Source organism: Lissotriton helveticus, chromosome 1_1 (genome assembly GCF_964261635.1).
Source record: "Lissotriton helveticus chromosome 1_1, aLisHel1.1, whole genome shotgun sequence".
NCBI lineage: Eukaryota > Metazoa > Chordata > Amphibia > Caudata > Salamandridae > Lissotriton > Lissotriton helveticus.
In genome coordinates, this window is record NC_136057.1 from 1,272,240,842 (window position 1) to 1,272,260,889 (window position 20,048).

A 20,048-nucleotide genomic window follows, 5' to 3' on the forward strand; every position below is an offset into this window, starting at 1 on the left:
TAGATCTGTCTAGTACCACTCCAGCCTCACACACTGAGACCAGCTAAAAGCGCCACATTCTTCACAGTAAAACCAAGCCATCACAAAACACTGGTCCAAAAAAAGCCTCCATTTTATTGGCCTTCTAAGTGTTTTTACACATTGCTGAGGTAAAAAATTGGCCGCTCGTTTCTGTGGCATGCATTAGATTCTATTTTGGGTGCTAGGTGGGAGCACCAAATATTTTTGAACAAGGAAGAATGTCGCTCCTGCCTTTCAAAGCCTTACAGTGTGAGCCAGACCAGCTGCTCTGCTTTTGATATGTATTTCAAGAATTCAATCTATCCTAGACTGATTATCCTTGTAGTTTCACAATAAACATTCCTAGATGGCTGGCCGTGTGTCTACACGCATGCATGGATAGCCAACTGAAAAAGCTTGGCCATACAGTATCTCATTGCAAAGAAGAATCACCAACACCAATAGGTAAGTGCCTGCATATTAAATATAAGATCAGATGTCTTTGTCAATGCTTGTTAAACATTGCCAACCAATCTGCCAGATCCTCAGTGAACTTTTTTATTCTTGACCCCACAACTTTAGCTGTTGCACTTGATACTTGCGGACAAATACCTCCTATTTAAAGCTCTCTGCATGGTACAGCTAAGGCAGAGGCCCAGGTATCTTGAGCAGAAAGGGCCTGATTTACAAAGATTACATTCGCAAAAGCGGTCCCAAATTTCACACCAACGTTTTGCAAATGCAATCTGATTTTGAAAATAGACCTATATAGAAACCGATTTTTTCACAAAATACTAAATTGCACGGGGTGGCAGAAGTACCTGCCACCTTAATATTCGTTCAGCAGGTTCGCAGTGTGTAACTTTTTGTGACTGGCTACAGTCACAGCGATGGTGGCGTCCATGGCACAGCAGAGCACCATCCATGTGATTGTGTTGTTACTTACCGGTAATCTTCATTACCCCAAGTAAGGTCCTCCTCGTCCCAGTCATTACTATAGTGAGGAGTTCCTGCCTCCCAACAGGCACCTACCATTCTAGGCTGCTCTTTTTATTCGATATAAGCCCCTCCCACCTACCTTCATGCCTGCTAGTAACAAGACAAGACACAACAATAGAGAGAGGGAAGGGACATGACTGGTATGAGGAGGACCTGAATCGGGTTAATGAAGATTATTGGTAAGTAACAACACATTATCCCCTCATAGGACCTTCTCGTCCCAGTCATTACCATAGTGAGGACTTCACACGTCCTAACACAAGAATGAAGCTAGATACCAAAAAACTCAATTCAAGATTAAGACACAGCTGCTTTCATAACACCAACGGCAGAATTATCCACGGAAGCATGCAACTCATCTATCTGATAATGCTTGATATAAGTTAGATGTAACTGCCAGGTGGCAGCCCTACAGATTTCTGGGATAGAAAAACCTGCAGCCTCATCCCAGGAAACGGACACAGACCTAGTGGAACTGCCCTGAACCTGAGCCAGAGGAGTCAACTCCAAAGATGTATATGACTGACAAACTGCCATGCGCCCCCACCTATTGATAGTGAAAGTAGACACCTACTTCCCCTTAGCCACCCTGCCAAAGGACACAAACATAGCAGGGGATAGGCGTAACCCCTGAGTACACTGCATATAAATATGACGAGCCCTTCGAACATGCAAAACGGAAGGAACTTGAGCATTCTCTTCCCTGGCAAAATTAGGAAGAATACCCTTCTGCTGCAAATGGAATTTTGAAGAAACCTTAGGGAGAAAAGCCAGATCCAACGGCAGAATCACCCTATCCAGGATAAATTGTAAATAGAAATAGGAAACCAGTAAAGCCCCCAATTCCCTCAACCGATGGGCCAAAGTAATGGCCGACAAAAAGACCAACTTAGCAGATAACCACAACAAATTGGCCTCAAACAAAGGCTCAAAAGGGAACAACTTGAGACCCTGAAGCACAGTTGGCAAGTCCCTGGAAGGAACTATCACTGGCGACACCAGTCGACAGAGCCAAAAACTCTGCAACAACTGAACCAACAAAGAAGCAATACTTTCCAGGGCATTCCCCGACTCCCTACAGGCATGGATAAAAGCCCATTGAGCAGCCAGAATACAGGGGGCAAAATTTTCCAAAAACCCTTCCCTCAGGAACTCAAGAATCTTCCCCAGCACCCTAGCAACTGGATCCACCTTTTGAGAGGCACACCACTTGACAAAAGAGCCCCAGTTTTTATTGTAAGACTTAAGAGTCGAATCCCTGCGGGACTTCTGACTCTTCTGCGCCACCAGGGAAGAACACCCCAAAGACTCCCAACGTTAAGCGTTCAAGAGCCAAGCCGTCAGTTTCAGTTGGCAGATGGGGTAAGGAAAGGACTGGGAACTGAATCAGGGATGGGATCACTGGAAACTGAACAAACCTGCCCCGGGATAATTGAAGCAACAGAGGGAACCAAAGGCGATGAGGCCAAAAAGGGGCAATCAGGATGTCAAACAGTCTCTCCACCCGAATCTTCTGAAGCACCTTCGAGAGTAGGGGAATTGGAGAGAACACATACAGAAGACCAGAGGGCAAAGGAATTGAAAGGGGGTCCACTGCCCGCGCCTGAGGACAAACCACCTCCAAACAGAACTGTAGAAGGAGGGAATTGTGGGGAGAGGCAAAGAGGTCGACCCAGGGCTCTCCAAACCAGCGACAAAGGTCCCTGAACATGTGCACTGACAGATGGTACAGAACCGAAGAAGCAGGTTGCGGCTAAAGCTGTGCACATGAAAATCCAACTGACCCTGAATGTAGACTGCCCTCAGACGCCTGAAATGGGTCTCCCCCCAGGAGCAAACCAGTGATGCCACAAGATTCAGAAGGTAAGTCACAATGGGGTGACCCAGTATCCCTCAGAACCTGGGCAGTAGTAAAAAGATAAACAATTGGATCTGTCGGGTGCGTGTTATTTCTTTAGATTTTACTGACTTTTCAACAAATTATTCATTTCCAAGCTGTGCATTGTGCACAAGATTCAGAAGGGCACTCTGTGCCCCTGGCAATTCGGGTACCAACGAGCCACCTAATTGTCGGTACAAACCAACAGGTTCGCTCCCAGCAACTAGTCCTGAAAGAATTGCACCACCCCTCAGACTGTAGCCAACGCCCTCCAATTCGAGGAATGAGCCAGGACAGGTGCTGGATCTCCTTGATCCTGAAGGCAGTCAAACTGTCTCTCAAAATCCATAATGAGGACCTGTGAGGCATAGGCAGAGTAAGTACTGGCCCTGGTCCCACAATTAGAAGCTGCATACGCATGCTTCAAAGCAGCCTCGACATTCTTCTCCACTGGATTCGAAAGGGTTGCCTCCTCAGAAGACAACAATGACGTAGAGGCCATAGAGGACAAGAATAAATTGACCTTTGGGACCTGCAGGAACTGGTCATCAAACTGCGCCAACTGATATTGCATACTTAAGAAATGTGGAATACCTTGTTTATCCACATCCTTCGACTCCTTAGCAAGGCTCTCCTTTATGATATCATGCAAGGGCAAATCATCCATCACAGGGGCACTGTACAGTGAATAAAAGCCATCATCCACCACATGCTTAAGCTCAAAACCAAACACGTCCCTAATATGCACCAACACATCAGGGAAAACTTTTCCCTGCACATATTTGCCCTTAGGGGAATTACCTAATACTTGTTCGGCCTGCCCGCAGACAGCAGATAATGCTCCCTGCCCCAGTCAAGCACGTGCACGGGGAGTGTGACCGCGAGTGGAGGAATTATGTACATGCGAGCTACTGTCAAACAATATCAACGCGGGAAGGCAGCGCACTTCGAATACGGTTATGAGTATGCACAAAAACAAATAAACACGTATCTTACCGCATGTCATAGAGCATTATCTCCAATAACCAAGGGGACTCCTGCGAATGGATAAAGGGAGGGTGGAGTTTTGGAGAAAGAGGAAATTCCGCTTGCAAGTGGAGGTGTGCACATTTATGCATAGACCTATGTGGTCTTTAACCCATTTTCATCCTTTCGATAATAAATCCATACCAAGTTTCTTCTTGATTTCAAATGAAAATTTATTCTATCTTTTCAATCTTCAAAATTATCAATTCATGATCAATGGCGATTTTCAACTTATACATTCAACATCTACCCGATGCATTAAAGGGAGGGTGGAGCAGGGAAAATTCCAAAACACCACCAAGACAAAAAAATCACCCTCCCAGCAGATTTATAGAGGGCCCAAGCACCAGGGTCATAGTATATGAACACCAGGGGCTAACCCACATACAAACACAACATATATTGTTCTTTTTATTTTCATCATAACAAAAGAGTGCTTGTATTTTAGAAAGTTGTTTTCATATATTAATATAAATAGAACATACAAAATACAAAATCATCTATGGATGTATAGATGTATTTGTCCCACACATCAATCAATCAATCAATCATGCCATTTGTATAGCGCACTACTCACCCGGCAGGGTCTCAAGGCGCTTGGGGGGAGGGGTATGCTACTGCTCGAACAGCCAGGTCTTGAGTTGTTTCCTGAAGGCGAGATGGTCCTGGGTCAGCCGAAGGTGGATGGGGAGGGAGTTCCAAGTCTTGGCAGCCAGGTAAGAGAAGGATCTTCCTCCGGCGGTGGCTCTTCGGATGCGTGGTACGGCTGCGAGGGCGTGGCTGGTGGACCGTAGCTGGCGGGTGGGCGTGTAGAAGGTTAGGCGGTCGTTGAGGTACTTGGGGCCCAGGTCGTGGAGAGACTTGTGTGCGTGGGTGAGGAGCCGGAACGTGATCCTCTTGTCGACGGGGAGCCAGTGCAGGTTCCTCAGGTGGCTGGAGATGTGGCTGCGTCGGGGGACATCCAAGATGAGTCGGGCGGAGGCGTTCTGGATGCGCGGGAGTCTTTTCTGTAGCTTGGCTGTGATTCCGGCGTAGAGGGCGTTTCCGTAGTCCAGTCGGCTGGTGACGAGTGCCTGGGTGACAGTCTTCCTGGTCTCGGTCGGGATCCAGCGGAAGATCTTGCGAAGCATACGCAGGGTGTTGAAGCACGATGAGAAGACGGCGTTGACTTGTCTGGTCATCGAGAGGGAGGGGTCCAGGATGAAGCCCAGGTTGCGTGCGTGGTCGGTTGGCTTGGGTGCGGTTCCCAGGGCATAAAACAATCATAAACCTCAGTCATACTTACATTCACTCTCAGTGATATACACATTCATTCCTCAACACATACACAGTCCGACAACACTAGAAAGCACTCTTGATGGCACAGCTGCCATTTAAAGCCAGAATGGAACATTCTCGTGTGTCCTTCAGATGATATGAGGAAACTAAGTCCAAAAAACACGAGAGGAAAAACGCCAATGCGCGTTTCGGTGTAGTGCCCTTACAGGGGCGGCACCTTCATCAGGGCAGGAGTGGATATGTCATGTGGGACACACACATACACACCAGAAATATCTTGGAGACTGCAAATGTTCTCTGCAGGGATTTTTTATGGCTCAGGACAGCCACAGACTTGATGTTCAGGGACAATATCCCAAACAATGACCCAAAATAGATATCAGGTAGAGGGTGTGTCAAACGTCTTGTTTGCAGATTATCTACCCGAACTGCGGGAGGATTGTCCTTTCTGGACGGACCGGGATCTAACATCGAAAGATCGTTGTCCCACGTGGGAAGCCTATCTCTGCATAGCCTGTTGAATATACTTTGAGAAGCCCCTGGCTACTATCCTTCGCTTTGAGACTAGACCCCTGACACCCCTGACACACCCTCTAACCTGATATCTATTTTGGGTCATTGTTTGGGATATTGTCCCTGAACACCTTCTATAAATCTGCTGGTAGGGTGATTTTTTGTCTTGATAGAGCATTATCTCACCTGTCTCGGGACAGGAAAACATGGAGGCTGGTGGGAAGGGCTTATATAAAAAATAAAGAACAGATTAACTTGTTAGGTGCCTGTTGGAAGGCGGGACCTCCTCACTATGGTAATGACTGGGACAAGGAGGTCCTATGAGGGAGTAATGATTTTTCTTAAAGCAGTCCAGGGGCTATCTTACATAAAGTGCCATGGACGCAAAACAGGAGTTTGTGTCCGCTTTGCATACCCCCAGGGCACTTTAGTATTACAGAAGGGACCGCAGATGCTTGTGCAGCCCCTTCTGTAATACCAATAGTACTGGAGCACAGTAGCGGTCGATGGTGGGAGTAGCTGCTGGACGGCGACGTAGCGAGGGGGAGGGGCAGGGTGGGGGGTAATAATCTATGGATTACGGAGGATTACAGGTAAGTAAACATACAAATAAATAGGACGAATTTCGTAGCGCGCACTGCATCCCCAAATGTGATGCAGTGCACGCAACAAAATTTGTCTTAATTATTTATACCAGTAATCCTCCGTAATCCATAGATTACTACCCATACCCTGCCCCTCCCCCTCCCCATGTTACCGCTTGACAGCTACTTCCACCACCGACCGCTACTGCTGGGGCACATAAAGCACCAGCGCTATCTTCAAGGGGGCGTTCTCTCATTTACATGGGGTCGTGCCCAATGCAAATGAGGGAATCCCTTTGCCTCTGTGCCTGCGCTGTATTACTGATGCGGGTGCAGAGGCAAGGAAGCCCTCAGGAGGCGCACTATCAGTGCACCCCCTGAGAGGACAGCAGCCTTCTGGAGAGGGGAAAGGGGGTCCTACGGACCCCCAGGACATACCCCTGCAGGCTGGTGCAGTCACTGACTGCATCCGCCTGCAAGGGTATCTCTGATCCCCTTTAACAGTGCAGGTGAGTTGCCGCCTGCACAGTGAAACATGGAGCAGCTTCAAAGCAGCTGCTCGGTATTTCACGTGATTGCACTGCCCCCAGGCCAGAACAAGTTTGCGGCTGCCCTGGGGCTAGCGCATTCCCCATAAAACCTTTTTAAAGGTGCACCCCGGCGCAATGAAGGAAAATGCGCTGCATGTGTAACGCGTCCACAAGTTCCTTTAAAAAACCCGAGCTGCTTTAAAAAGAAAAAAGTTTTCTTTTTTGGAAACCTTCAGTGAAAGCAGTCAGTGTTCCCTTGGACCACTGTCTACTCCCTTTGAAGCTGTCACACTGCTTCCCAGACGGGAAGAGGTACAAAAAGGACCCGTTTCTGTGGAAGAATCAGCTACTACCCCAACTTGCGAGTTGGTAACAGTCTCAGATCAATAGTGTACGACCAGCATTGTAACCGGAATTACAGTCACAAACCGTTGACATGTACTTTATCAACTCACAATTTGGAAGGAAGGTACCTAATCATGCCCTTCCCAATTGCACTTCAGTATGGGTTTGTAAACCCATTTTACGATTTGGAAAAGGTTTATGAATCGTAAAATGGGGTTAGTACTTCATAAAAAGTGATTTAGCATTTGCTAACCCTTTAATTGAGTGTTTGGGAAAACTGAAGCACTTTGTACATAATACCAAGTTCCATAAATATTTGCTTGCCTCTGTATTCCTAAACCCATTATTTGCATCAAACAAGCCTGTTTCAACTAGTTGGAACTGAAGGTTGGGATGTTGGATAATATTGAGGTATTCAATATTTTGAATATGATATTATTGCGGGAAGACCTTTGATCAACCGAAATCTGACTATAATTGGATTAACTATAACTTCCCATTTCAGCTGAGTGCCCCAACCTGTGTGACCTTGGGCAGTTACATGTATGTGCTCTTCAGTTTATAAACAAACATGATAATTTGTTCTTGTTTCGTTTTATTTAAATCCAGCATTTTTAGACTGAACTCATTTTTTTAACACAAAGATTTTTATTTTACATTTCATTAAAATATAGGGATCGGTAAAAGCGTTGTGCTGCAAAGCATTGTATTGAAATGTATTGTGGATCTGTGAATTCTGTACATACTGGCACAATATACAAAACTTTCGGTATCATTAGAGGGAAGAAAATGCCTGTTTCTGTGTGTCACTTAAAATTAATTATTGCTTTCTGGTCAGGGCATGGTCGCGTACACTTTCAAATAAATACTGTAACTTAGTAACACGGTTCACTCATTTTCATGACAGTGCATGCACTTCACCATTTATTGATCCGCACATACCATGACACGTGCATGCATTCACGCATAAATACCAATGAACTTAACATATTACAGTGATAACATTTATCGAAGTAATGCATGCTGTTTGTCTACCAATCAATGTTATGTCTGGGTAGAGACAGTTTTAGCTGCTTACCGAAGCTCATGTAATAAAAAAAAAAACCAGCTACGGGGAAAGACTATGGGTCAGCATTTGATTGGTCAGTAGCTGTTAACTTTGCGTGAAGGGTGGACTCTTTTGTCAGCCTTTGTTTCAGGAGTTTTGGGTGTATTAACTAGGCGATGCCCTTCAAGGATCTGTTTATCACATACAATACCATGTTCTCTTTAGGATTGCGGTCTCATCATTCACCCTGAGGAACCTTGTGGATTAAAACCTTTGGCTGCAGAATACCTCAGTACAATGTCACAAGCACAGCTGCCAGCATGTGAGAGCGGAGATACCAAAGGTGGGTGTTAAAACATATTGGCGGTGTGCAAGAGTTGTTTTGTTTCATTTTGCAAGTCTGTCTATCTTCTACTGATTATATATATATATATATGGGGCCTACCGAGAACTATAGTAGTAGGAACAGCATTCTCTGTTCGAACCTTGATGGTCTGGAATGACCTCTTAGAGCAGTCACGATTAGTGGAGAGTCTTTATAGGAAGAAGTTAAAGAAGTTATAAAGACAACACCATTTGGAGTAGAGCGACTTGAAATTATTCAGCATCTATGGTGAGGTCCGAGTGATTTGCTATGTATCAGAATGACCCTTCAGGGTCAATGTTGTACTATTTAAGTCACTTTCACATCACATAAATCCCGTTTACTCTGAAAATGGGAATATGCTGAATCCTTCCCAAACATGTCTTTGTCAGCATTAAAAATGCATGAAGATAGCATACCCGCTTGTCCACTACTTGCATTTTATATTTCTTTTTTTTAAAGTAATTTTCTGCCTTTGGTGAGAGCACCCTTCTGGGAGGAAGTGGGTGGTGGATGCCTACTGTGCGGAGGTGAAGCTGTTCGGGGACTTAGCTATCAATGGTGCTGCCCGTGCAGTGGCACCGCGTGTTAGAGTCTTGAAGGGTCCACTGCACCACAATTATGATTATTTTGTACATCTGATTGTCCCATTTATGCCGGTCATGTATGTCAGGGTGCTTGATAATGAAGAGTGTCTAGACAATAGAAGCAATTATTAGAAACATTGATGCCTCTCTAATTCGTTAAATAGGGATTCTAGTATTAATTAAGACCATGTCCAAGGAAATTGTCTTTAGTTAATACTTAATCATGAGTTATATTGTTTATTAACACAAAATAACATATTGAGAAAATATTTGTACATTTATTGATCAATTAGTTTATTACTTTTTATTCATGTTAACTATTATTCATAATAAAATCTTAATTTTCATCAAGTATATGCAAATATATCTAACATTACTTACAAACTTTACGTACCTCTTTTGATAAAAAAATTAAAATCCTGTCAATTTTTGCTAATCTGGCATTTATCTTATACACAATTCTTCACTTTTTATCTTATGTGTAGAGTTAAAAAATACTCATGTCCTATACATTGGCATGAAATCAATAATTACATCATTGATGAATCTTTCAACACATAGTGACCATTTTGTGATGTACAATTATCGACCATTTATAATTTAGGTTTGGCTGTTCTGTAACATTTCACCTTCATCAGGATATTGTCTTCCTGTAGTTATAAGTATAGAACAACAGTTTTGTTGTCAAAAGGCAAGATTTACTAAAGGCAGTAAACCTGGGTTGCGCCAAAATGGTGCTCCTACCACAGAGAGGCGTAATGAGGCTAAATATCTTTATTTCTCCTCGTTATTTCCACTTTCCAGTTGTGCTGCTTTCAGCAGCACATATTGAAAAGGGAAAATTCCCTAAGGATTTACTTTTATGCAGGAAAGTATACCTTCCTGCATAAAAACAATCCTGCGTCTGACACAAGCACAATAGCACCATTGAGCAAAGGTGTTTGCGTTGGTGCGATACCGCACACAGTGCACCAGTGGGGAGCAAAAGCGTGCCATATCTCAGTAGACATGGCGCATTTCTGCTCTCTCCATTTTACGCAATACAGTGCAGAAAATTCCCTTTCTGCGTTGTGCTACCTGAAACGCTAGTAAATCAGGCCCTTAGTTTCTTTGCTGCTCAGCCTTGGCTACCCTGTTGGCACTGCCAAAATGAATCTGGAAAAAAGTAGAACTGAGTTCTACCTAAATATGTGCCTCTTGGCATCAATCAACTGCTGTGGTTCAAACACAGACATTCTTAATGGGTGGGTAGAGAAGGACACAGTTGCAATGACCCTCTTGGCAACCAGATAACTTCAAACTGCTAAGATTCTTTTCTGTTTTCCCTCCCAAAGTAAACAAAGGGAAACAAGAACTGGCAAAGCCAATAGGTCAGGCATTGACCAACAGTGTTTTGGCAATTTTTGTTTTGTTTTGCCTGGGGTTTTGCCAAACTTTATTGTTCAGGCTTTTATTAATGTAAAAAAAATGTCTAAAGGAAAAAATGTTTTTGGGTCTCAAAAGAGCACACATTACCATAGCACTCCCTGGCACTGAAAGGAACTACTTTGTGTGGGGATGTGCTCGTTGTGAAAGAGCAGCATCCCATAATGCATAGTGAAGTCAGCCAACAGCTGAAGTGGGATGATGCATTACCCCTTGATATATGCTTGAGAGGGTGGAAGCAAAATGTGAATTATAAAACCAAAGACAAATGGATGATGTGAGTCTGAAAACTCCAATAAGTAATTATGTTATACATATAATTTTAATAAAATCAAAAGGTCTTGGCTAACACATACCTAAAAAGCTAATTGTTCTGCTAGCCTCTTGTTTTTAAGAAAGAAAGGCAAGATAGAAAGAAAGCCAATGAAAGAAAGAAGGCAAGAAAGAATGATGGAGAAAAGAAAGAAAGAAAGAAAGAAAGAAAAAAGACAGAATGAAAGAAACAAATGAAAGAAAAATGAAGGAAAGAAGAAAGATGGAAAGGAAAAAGAAGGAAAAAGGAAATAAAAGAAAGAAAGAAAGAAAGAAAAAAGAAAGATTGAAAGAAGAATAGGCAGAATACAGAAAGAAGGGAATAAATAAAGGAAAGAAAGATGGAACGAATTAAAAAAAGAAAGAAGGAAAGGAAAGATGAAAGAAGAAAGGAAAGAAAGGAAGAAAGAAAAATGAAAAGGAAGAAAATAAGAAATGAAAGAAGGCAAGAGTGAACAAAAGCAGGAAAGAAAAAAGAAAGAAAGAATTAAAGAAAGAAAGAAAGAAGGGAAGTAAGAAAGAGAAAGAAAGAAGAAAGAAAGAATCAAAAAAAGAAATAATGAATGAAGGAAGGAAGGCAAAGTTTATTTAAGAACCATTGGTGATATGAGTCTAGAATAAACGTGTTCTAAAGAATTGTGCGCTTATGAATTCTCATTTTATAATATTGAAAGTATTGGTTTGTGTACTGCATTCATAGAAAAAACTAGATAAATTAATGCAGAACTGTTTCAAATGGATGCAATTAGTGAGATAAACAAAAGGAATTAACAGCAGCAATGTCAAGACACTTATAAAGGTGAAATGTGGCCAGTGCTAGAAAGAATCCTGTTATCACATTAGGCTCTAAACACAAAGGGAGTGCTGAAGTAATTACAAAGTAAAAACAACAAAAACATTGGAAGTGAAGGGACTGCTTTATAAGGCCCTTCACTCATTGTGAGAGTTAAATGCAGTTACTTAATGTGAAATTCACCAGTGGCTTAAGTAGGCTGACCCACTGCTAGACTGTATGTTGAATGGGCAGAAGCAAACCGTGAATTACACAACAACAGACCAATAGATGAAGAGAGGTGACTGAGAAGTCCCTTTAAGTATGTTATACATAAGATTTTAGTAAAATCAAAAGCTCTTGCATAGTGCTAGACATAAAAAGTAGGTGTGTGAATGGGTGTGCCATATAAGACATGCAGTCATCAAAAAGAAATTGGAGAAAAGAGAGAAAGGTTTCATATCAACGCATTGACTAAGCCAATCGGACTACCTTCGAACACACTCAGACACTCATGCATACCGGCTGAACATACATACAAGTTTTCATGTAAACTCAGGTACATTAGACGCATGAGTTAGTGGTAAAATGGGAGCAAATTAATCCTGTGTTAACACTAACTCAGATTAGGACTTAAGTGCAATTTACACTCCTTGTATTTACTAGGCACTTACAGTCAGGTCTGCCCTGGAGGTAATTTAACAGGGCTAAACATTGTGCAAATAATTCTAGCTTGAGCTAAATGGGCAGAATTAGAGTTTGCGTACATCATTCCCTATTTCTTTAGACATTGTTTTAGGCTAGATTCCAGTACCGTATGCCCCAGCATCAGCACCAGCTACAAAACATATAACACATGACCGGGAAGTGAGACAAATATAATCTGTGAGAAACAGTTGTAAAATATGCTCTCCACACTCAAGCAGAGGTTTGTAGTACATCTGCTCACATTGTATACAAGCACTGGGGGTCTGCAGTCCAAGGCACACAGACTCATCTCCCACAGGCATGGAAGGAATCGGCATCTCTGATTGGAAAAGGTCAAATCAACTCTGAGTTATCCAATATGGTGAAAAAGTTGTGACTTTAATAAGGCCCAGCTGGACAATACTCACCATGTAAGGTTACCGCTGAAAAATTAATCAAAAAGACATACCATAGTGACCATCTATTCAGCATACCTTAGAGAGCATTTATTGATCAGCCAAGCATACTCTAGGAAGCATCCATCGATCAGATAAACACACCGTGAGAAACGACCAAGTGTCAGACGATCATGCTGTATGGGGCATGCATCCATTAAACTAACATAGCGTAGGGAGCATCCATCGATCAGACAAACATACCATGAGAAGTGTCCATTCATCAGAAAAACATACCATTTGGAGCATGCATCCATCAGGCAAGCATGTATGGGGCAGCATATATCCATCAGTGAGACATATCCCAGGAAGCATCCATCAGACAAATATACCGAAGGGAGCATCCACCCATCCGATAAATATACGATGAGCAGAGTACATCCTTCAGGAAAGCATACCATAGTAAGCACCCATGCAGTAGACAAACATACCATTGTGAGCATGCATCCATTAGACAAATGTACTGTAAGGACCATGCATCCAACCAAGTGGCAGACATAACATAGGGAGCAACCATCAGACAAATATACGAGAGGGAAGATCCATCTATCAATCAAATATGACATAGGGAGCATCCATTGATCACACAAAAATAACATAAGGACCATCCTTCGATCAGACAAATCTATTGTAAAAAGCATCCATGCTTTAGGTAAACATACCATTCGGAGCATCCATGCATCACATAAACTTACTGTAAGAAGCATACACCCCTCACACAAGCATACCTCAGTTAACATCCATGCATCAGACAAATATACTGCAGGAAGAATACATTCATCCGATGAACATACCATTGGGAGAATACATTCATCAGCCAAATATACCATAAGAAGCATCTATCAGACAAATATATCGTACACGACTATCCGTCATCCGACATAGGGAATATCCATTAGATATACATACCAAAGAGAACATACATTTTTAGTATGGCCCTTTGCCATTGGACTCAAGTAGATCAGATGAGAACAAGTGCTCCAGTAGTATTCGATTATTGATAAAAGAGGTCTAATTGGATCAACACGAAGACTTGCCGTTGAGTAGAAGGTCAAATGACAGTGCTATGTCCGCGATACCCGGGAGTAAAATCTGCTCCCAGGGAAGAGTGAGCCTGGGCATAAATAATAGCCATACCATAGAAATATAATGGCCTGTCAGGGGAGAACGAGCTGAGTTTGAGCTAGTTTATCCAGACAACACAAATCCTTGTGGACCAAGATTCTGTCCCCAGGCCTGTTGTACTCAGCTTATTTGATCAGAAAATTTCATAGAAGTAGTCCGGTCCTTATAATTTTGATAGAATGTAAAGCCAGTCTATAAATATGTGAAGCAAATTATTTGAAATTAATTTCGAAAAAAGTTTTAAAACATCTCTATGCAAGAAAAGTCACCTCTTGCATCAAAAATAGTCTCCTAATTCTTCATTATTGTTGTCTTTATTGGGTCATAATTCAAGATGTACCAATTAAATCTTTTGCAGACCCTAGTATATATACAAAGGGTAAAAAATTCACTCATGGTACCAAGTGCACAGTAACATTTATTTGATCTACTAAATGATTTTCCTTGTTTTCAGGACAGTGGGTTGTTCCGTGCCTCAGTTGTGTTGACAATCGAACCTGCGACTGGCGAGCCATAATGTGGCAACCTCACAACTGTCAGCATCTTGTCCTGTCGAAACCAGAAATTCAGCAGTGTGTGGAAGGAAAAAAGGTATTGTTAACGAGAAGCATTTGCACTGACCTTGCATCTTGTCACCACCTTTGAGATAACTTTCTGTGATCTGGAGATACATTTTGGACCCTTGTTTTACACGGCTCTAGTGTTGTAATACATGTTGCTGGTACAAAAGGGGGTGGTAATGGACGGAGCATCTGAACCAATCAAACACTCACACCCAGTCACAAGATCTGGGTTTAATCCATCACCGTTCTTTAGCCCACTCTGCCACCCCAGTTCAGACATGGCTATATGAAAATCAGTCTGACCCTGTGCCTCATGGGAACAGTCTAGCCCGAACTGCCAAGCAATGCCTTCCCTGGACCGGAAACACGGGGCATGGAAGTGCTGATGCACATAATTAAGCCGATCTGCCTTTCCTGCATTCGTCTAGCTCCACTCACAAATGCTGATCCCTGTTTCCCACCACCCATCTTAAATATGTCACCTACCAGCCATCTCTGGGCTCCTGTCTAATAGGTAAGTACGCTGATGTGGGCTTGGACAACAGAGGAACATTGAAATCAGATTTGGCTTTGGGTATTACATACTCTGTGACTAAGGACATTATTATGAATGGAAGAATTGCTCCTGGAGCAATGACTCCAGGTGGAATTCTGATGCTCGTGATTTAAATGTCTGCAGGCCCAGAATCATCAGGTCTGCAAACTCCTGACCTGATACTTCTGGACTCAAAGTCACCAGACTTGTCTATGCTACTGCAGCAGCTGGGGGCAACAATACAGCCTGGCCCCACATAACCCCTGCAGCAGCACTGGGGTAGCAGACAATGCTACTCACATGCAGGCTAAAGCTTGCCCCAACTTTCTTGTGGTCCCACCCCATGTTCCACCCCCACTTGTCTTCCCATTGAAATTTTCTGCCTGCTTGAGCAGGCAGAAAATGCCAGTGGTTTTATTCCCAGAATAGGGAAAAATGCACATTAAGGACCCAGGGGAACTATTACACATAGCGCGTGCTATCCTTGTTTGCGCCACAGCGCACCTTAAAACAGGTGCGCCGGGTGCAAACAGTGAAAATGTGCCCTATTACATTTAATGTACTTCTCCATGGCAACAGCAAAGTCATGCCATCCTGTGGTCAGTGCATTTAAGTGAAAAACAAAGCAGCTTTGAAGCAGCCGCTCTGTGTTTCACTGTGTAGGTGGCAAACCACCTGCACTCTCAAGAGGGGAGAGAGATTCCCCTGCAGACAGGTGCAGTGAGTCACCGCACCCACCTGCAAGGGGGTGTCCATAGGACCTCCTTTTCCCACTCTAGAGGGCTGTCATCAGGGGTATACTGACAGTGTGCCCCTGACAGCTTCTTTGCCTCTGCACCTATGTCTATAATAGGGCGCGGGCGCAGAGGCAAATGGATTCCCTCATTTGCACAGGGCTACATCATGCAAATGAGGCAACACCCTTTGATGATGGTGCTGGCTCTATATGTGCACCAGTGCTATGTGTATTACAAAAGGGCCGCACAAGTGGCTGTAGCCCCTCCTGTAATACCAAAGTGCCCAGGGGGAGCACAAAGAGGGCACAAATGTCCCCCCAGGGTACTTTGTACAATATAGTCCTAGGTAGTTACAGGTCCCTGCAGATATTCCAACTTCAGGTAGAAAACTTCTGATTGATGAAATGTGGTGTGTGGATACAAGATTTCAGAATTCTGGTAATCTTGTAATGAGAGCCTAAGTGTAATGTTGAGTAAGTCAATCTACAATTAACTACATATAATATTTTCATCATGACCCATTGTTTTAAAACAACTTTGTGCCTGGTCTTTGCTTTTTTGGTTTCTTTTTTTTTTTCCCCTTTTTTTATTATTATAACACAAAAGGAGAAATATACATATCGGGTGTCATTAAACGAAATACAACACAGCTGTGGACGGGCAAATGAAGTGAAGAAGCACTGTACAGTCAGAATCAGCAGAGAAATCAATACCAGCGTATAGCAGAAGCAAAACAATTAGATAGCAATGACCGCAGGTACCCCCGCACAGCACCCGCCCACCAGGAGTACAGGATATACGAGGCAGACATATGACACCCAGATACGTTTAGGCAGAAATCAGGAGAATACGCCACATCTCTTGTGAAGAAGGGAAAAGGGAGATAGAATGGTCATAGAAAATAACAAAGGAAAAAAAAAAAACACAACCCCCCACCCTACACCCCTGCAGATGGCTACGACCTAACCTCATTAGCAGCGTGCCTGTCGCCCCGTAAACTACACCCCAAGGAAGGGAAAAAGTTGGAGGAGGAGAATGTTGCAAAACGATATGAGCTCCCGGACTCCCATCCCCCCGCCAAAAGCAGACACCCCCTACCGTAGTATTAAGCAAGTTTTAGCAAATCAAGAGACAGTCCGTAGGGGAGCCGCAAACAAAACAAGCGGCAATCTCCCGATTTTTGAAGCCACAAATTGCAGAGGCAGTCAGGTCCCGGGCCGGCCAGCCAATCACAGCGCGGCCCGGGGAATGACGTCACGGGGTGTCCCGGCCGGCAGCCAATGACAGCGCGGCCCAGGACAAAGGGGCGGGACTTAAAAAAAGACCCAGAAACGCCTCCGAATCGCGTCAAGGCGGGCCCTGAACTGAGTGACGCTCCTCTCCTCCAATGGCTGGCCAGCATTTACGAGGCCAGTCAATGGAGAAGAGGGGTGTGTTCAGGCCCCCATACTACTAACAAAAGATTTCGGCTCCGCCACTGCTTACGCAGTGGGACGGTAGCCGAAACCTAAAAAGGACCATCCCGCCTGACCCTCAGCACCAAAGAGGCAGCAAATCCCGTCCCGAGCATATCAGACTAACAATAATCAAACAATCAGATTCACATCTGGCCCTCGCTCCCACAGATACCACCCAGCAAAGACAAAAGAAACAGTGCATCAAAGTCCAATCAAGTTCAGCCCAAACCCTCACGATCCATAACGATGACCCCGTCCAGTACAATTAGGTCGCTGCGTTTCTCCACGCAGGCTCTGTCCATCCGAACCGCCATCACAACAAGAATAATAGATAACAGTAGAGTGTCAAAATCAATTCGATAGGAGGGAAAACAGGATAGATGTCCACAGAGTCCAAGAGTCAAAGCAAGTCCACTGCCCACCAGCAATAAATCAGCAAAGCGGCCTTGATCACTCACGAAAAGAGGCAAAGGTGTGATCCGACAGACGTTGGAGAAGTCACAATGGCTTACGAAGATAGTCACATCCATCTCGGGCGGGGTCGACATAGGGCTAAAGAAACGTCCAGTTCTTTCGGGCTCGATCTGTGGAAAAGTAAATTTTGCCATGTTCTGTGTCCCTACGCCTCATCCATCATATGTTATGTGTGCATGACCAATATGCATATGCTATTCCCCATGTCCGATTAATGACGCAATTATAGTTGTGTCCACCTCTAGTATGCTAGTTTCCAGTCCTCGTGAATACTACGAATACCAGGCCTATGTAAAGTTACGTTGCCACGTTTCTCAGTGTGCACGTTATTCCATTATAAAGTCCCCGTTTCCAGGCCTCAAAAGGGCCCGGACATTAGATTCAGCTCCTGTCCCCTGAAGTCTCGCTGAGGAGCGATACAGCCCCCACCTGTATCCTCGACCCTTCACTTACTTCCTGCCTCGCAGTGCCCGGTGCAGCTTGGCTCTGCCTCTGAGTCTGCCAAAAGTATGTTATAGTTCCAGCTATCAGTTCAGTCCTCCTTCTCTGCATTCCTAAGCTACTGAACTGCATCAATAGTTTCCGTCATTGTCTAGCCTTCTCGGCTCCACGTTAGAGAAATACTGTATTTAATGGTCATTTAGTATTCTTCATCACGCACTACATGTAGAATAATGCATGGTCCAGTCTTAAAATCAAGTTAGCTTTTCCCCTCATGACTTCTAGTTTATATCAACATGTTCCCTAAACATCAGATACTAGATAGGGTTTAGGTACATGTCGCTCCGACCCTCCAGACTTTAGTCTCTGCTCCTAGCACAGAGTTCATAGCCCCCAGCTTCTCCTAGTAATACGTCATTGCCAGTTTGCGTGCACCACCAGGTTAGAGGTCCCGGCTCCTTAGGTAGCCCCCTCCTATGTTTCCGCCCCATTCATGACATATTCTGTTACGTTTGCACCACATGTCTATGTATACGCCCAGTTACACCTACTTTTACTGTTATCTTTCGCGACTGCTACGCGTCACGCCTTCTGCTCCACCCACTGCTACGCCTACTGCAATGTAATGCTATGTGTTTGCGTTATGTATATAAGTTCATGTATTGTTATTAAATGTTAGCGCGCTCATCCCAGACCCAGCCCCGGCAGCTGCCGGGCCCTGTCATCCTATTCCTATGCAGGTTGTCCTGATCCTGTCCTTATGCTGTAATAAACCTGCAGAAACTCCTACTACCTCGAATCTTGACTCTTATTTATTGAGCTATCTGTTATGCTATATGCCTAGTCAAAAATAGGGTATTATTTATTTATTTACCACATAATGGCGCCCGAACAGGGACTTGCCCTTTCCCCACGCGTCGGTGAAGCCACGCCGACCCCCTGACCCTCTGCAGTCGTGACGGAACTCTTCTGCGCACCGGCAGATATTTCTGCTCAAGTATCCCTCAGGCCCACGGAGGAGACGGAGGAGGCGGTCCAGCATCCGAACGAGACGGTGGAGGAACGCGGCGAGTCCCGACCAGAGCCCAAGCCGAGAGTCCAAGGTCCGAGGTATCCGGAGGCCCACCCGTAACTGAAGTCCGAAGTCCGTCGTCGTCAGTCCAGTCCCGTCCGAGGCCCTCCGTTCTTGCTGCCCGGTGAGTACCATTGCTGGGGTAGTATCTAGACAGGACCAATCTAAATTGACTCCTGGTCCGTGGGTTGGTGGTGCCCAGACTCACAAACGAAGTGTTCACCTAGGTGGATACGGGTCTTGATGCGTTCCTTTATGGGACCGGTATGTTCCGTACTGTTACAGCAGTGCATCCAGTAACTCTAGTCTGTTCCGTTCTCGAGAAATTCTGTTCTGTTTCTGTTCTCAGTATTCCAGGTAATATTCTGTTCGAACTGTTATGTTATGATATTGTTTAATGTATTTCCAATGTCGTGGTATGCCTGAATTGTTTTCCCAATTGTTATTGTTCTTCGTGTATTGTATTGTGTTCCGATTCAAGTTTACAATGCCGCTCTTTTCAAGATTACGTCAGCTAAAAACTAGAAAGGGTTTATTAGAAGAAGCAGTTCCTGTCCCGCCTAGGGACAGTCCAGGTCACTTTATGTATCAGAAACATGGCATAAGCGCCATATTGTATCTAGATTTATGGGTAGAGTATACCAAACAGTTAGAAGAAAAGTATAGATGGCCCGTATCGGGTACATGGGATGCCGAATGTATCATGCGAGTAGAAGAAGCATTATGGAAAAAGAAAGCCAGACAGTCACAGAAAGATGCCATCGAGTTATGGCGTAAAGAAGCGCATAGAAGAACCGAAAAGGAAGTCAGAAAGTCAGAGTTAAGTAGAGAATCCCAAGA

General features: G+C 44.1%; 1 protein-coding gene across 2 annotated transcripts in view; it reads left to right on the plus strand.

Annotated features, from left to right (window-relative positions):
- The window catches only part of CPED1 (cadherin like and PC-esterase domain containing 1), a 320,213-nt gene that overhangs the window by 200,737 nt on the left and 99,428 nt on the right, over window positions 1-20,048 (plus strand). For both annotated transcript variants that reach the window (XM_078680455.1, XM_078680463.1), the window contains exons 8-9: window positions 8,428-8,545; window positions 14,384-14,520. In XM_078680455.1, the coding sequence (XP_078536581.1) occupies window positions 8,428-8,545; window positions 14,384-14,520 (255 nt within the window). The remainder of the gene's footprint in view (window positions 1-8,427; window positions 8,546-14,383; window positions 14,521-20,048) is intronic.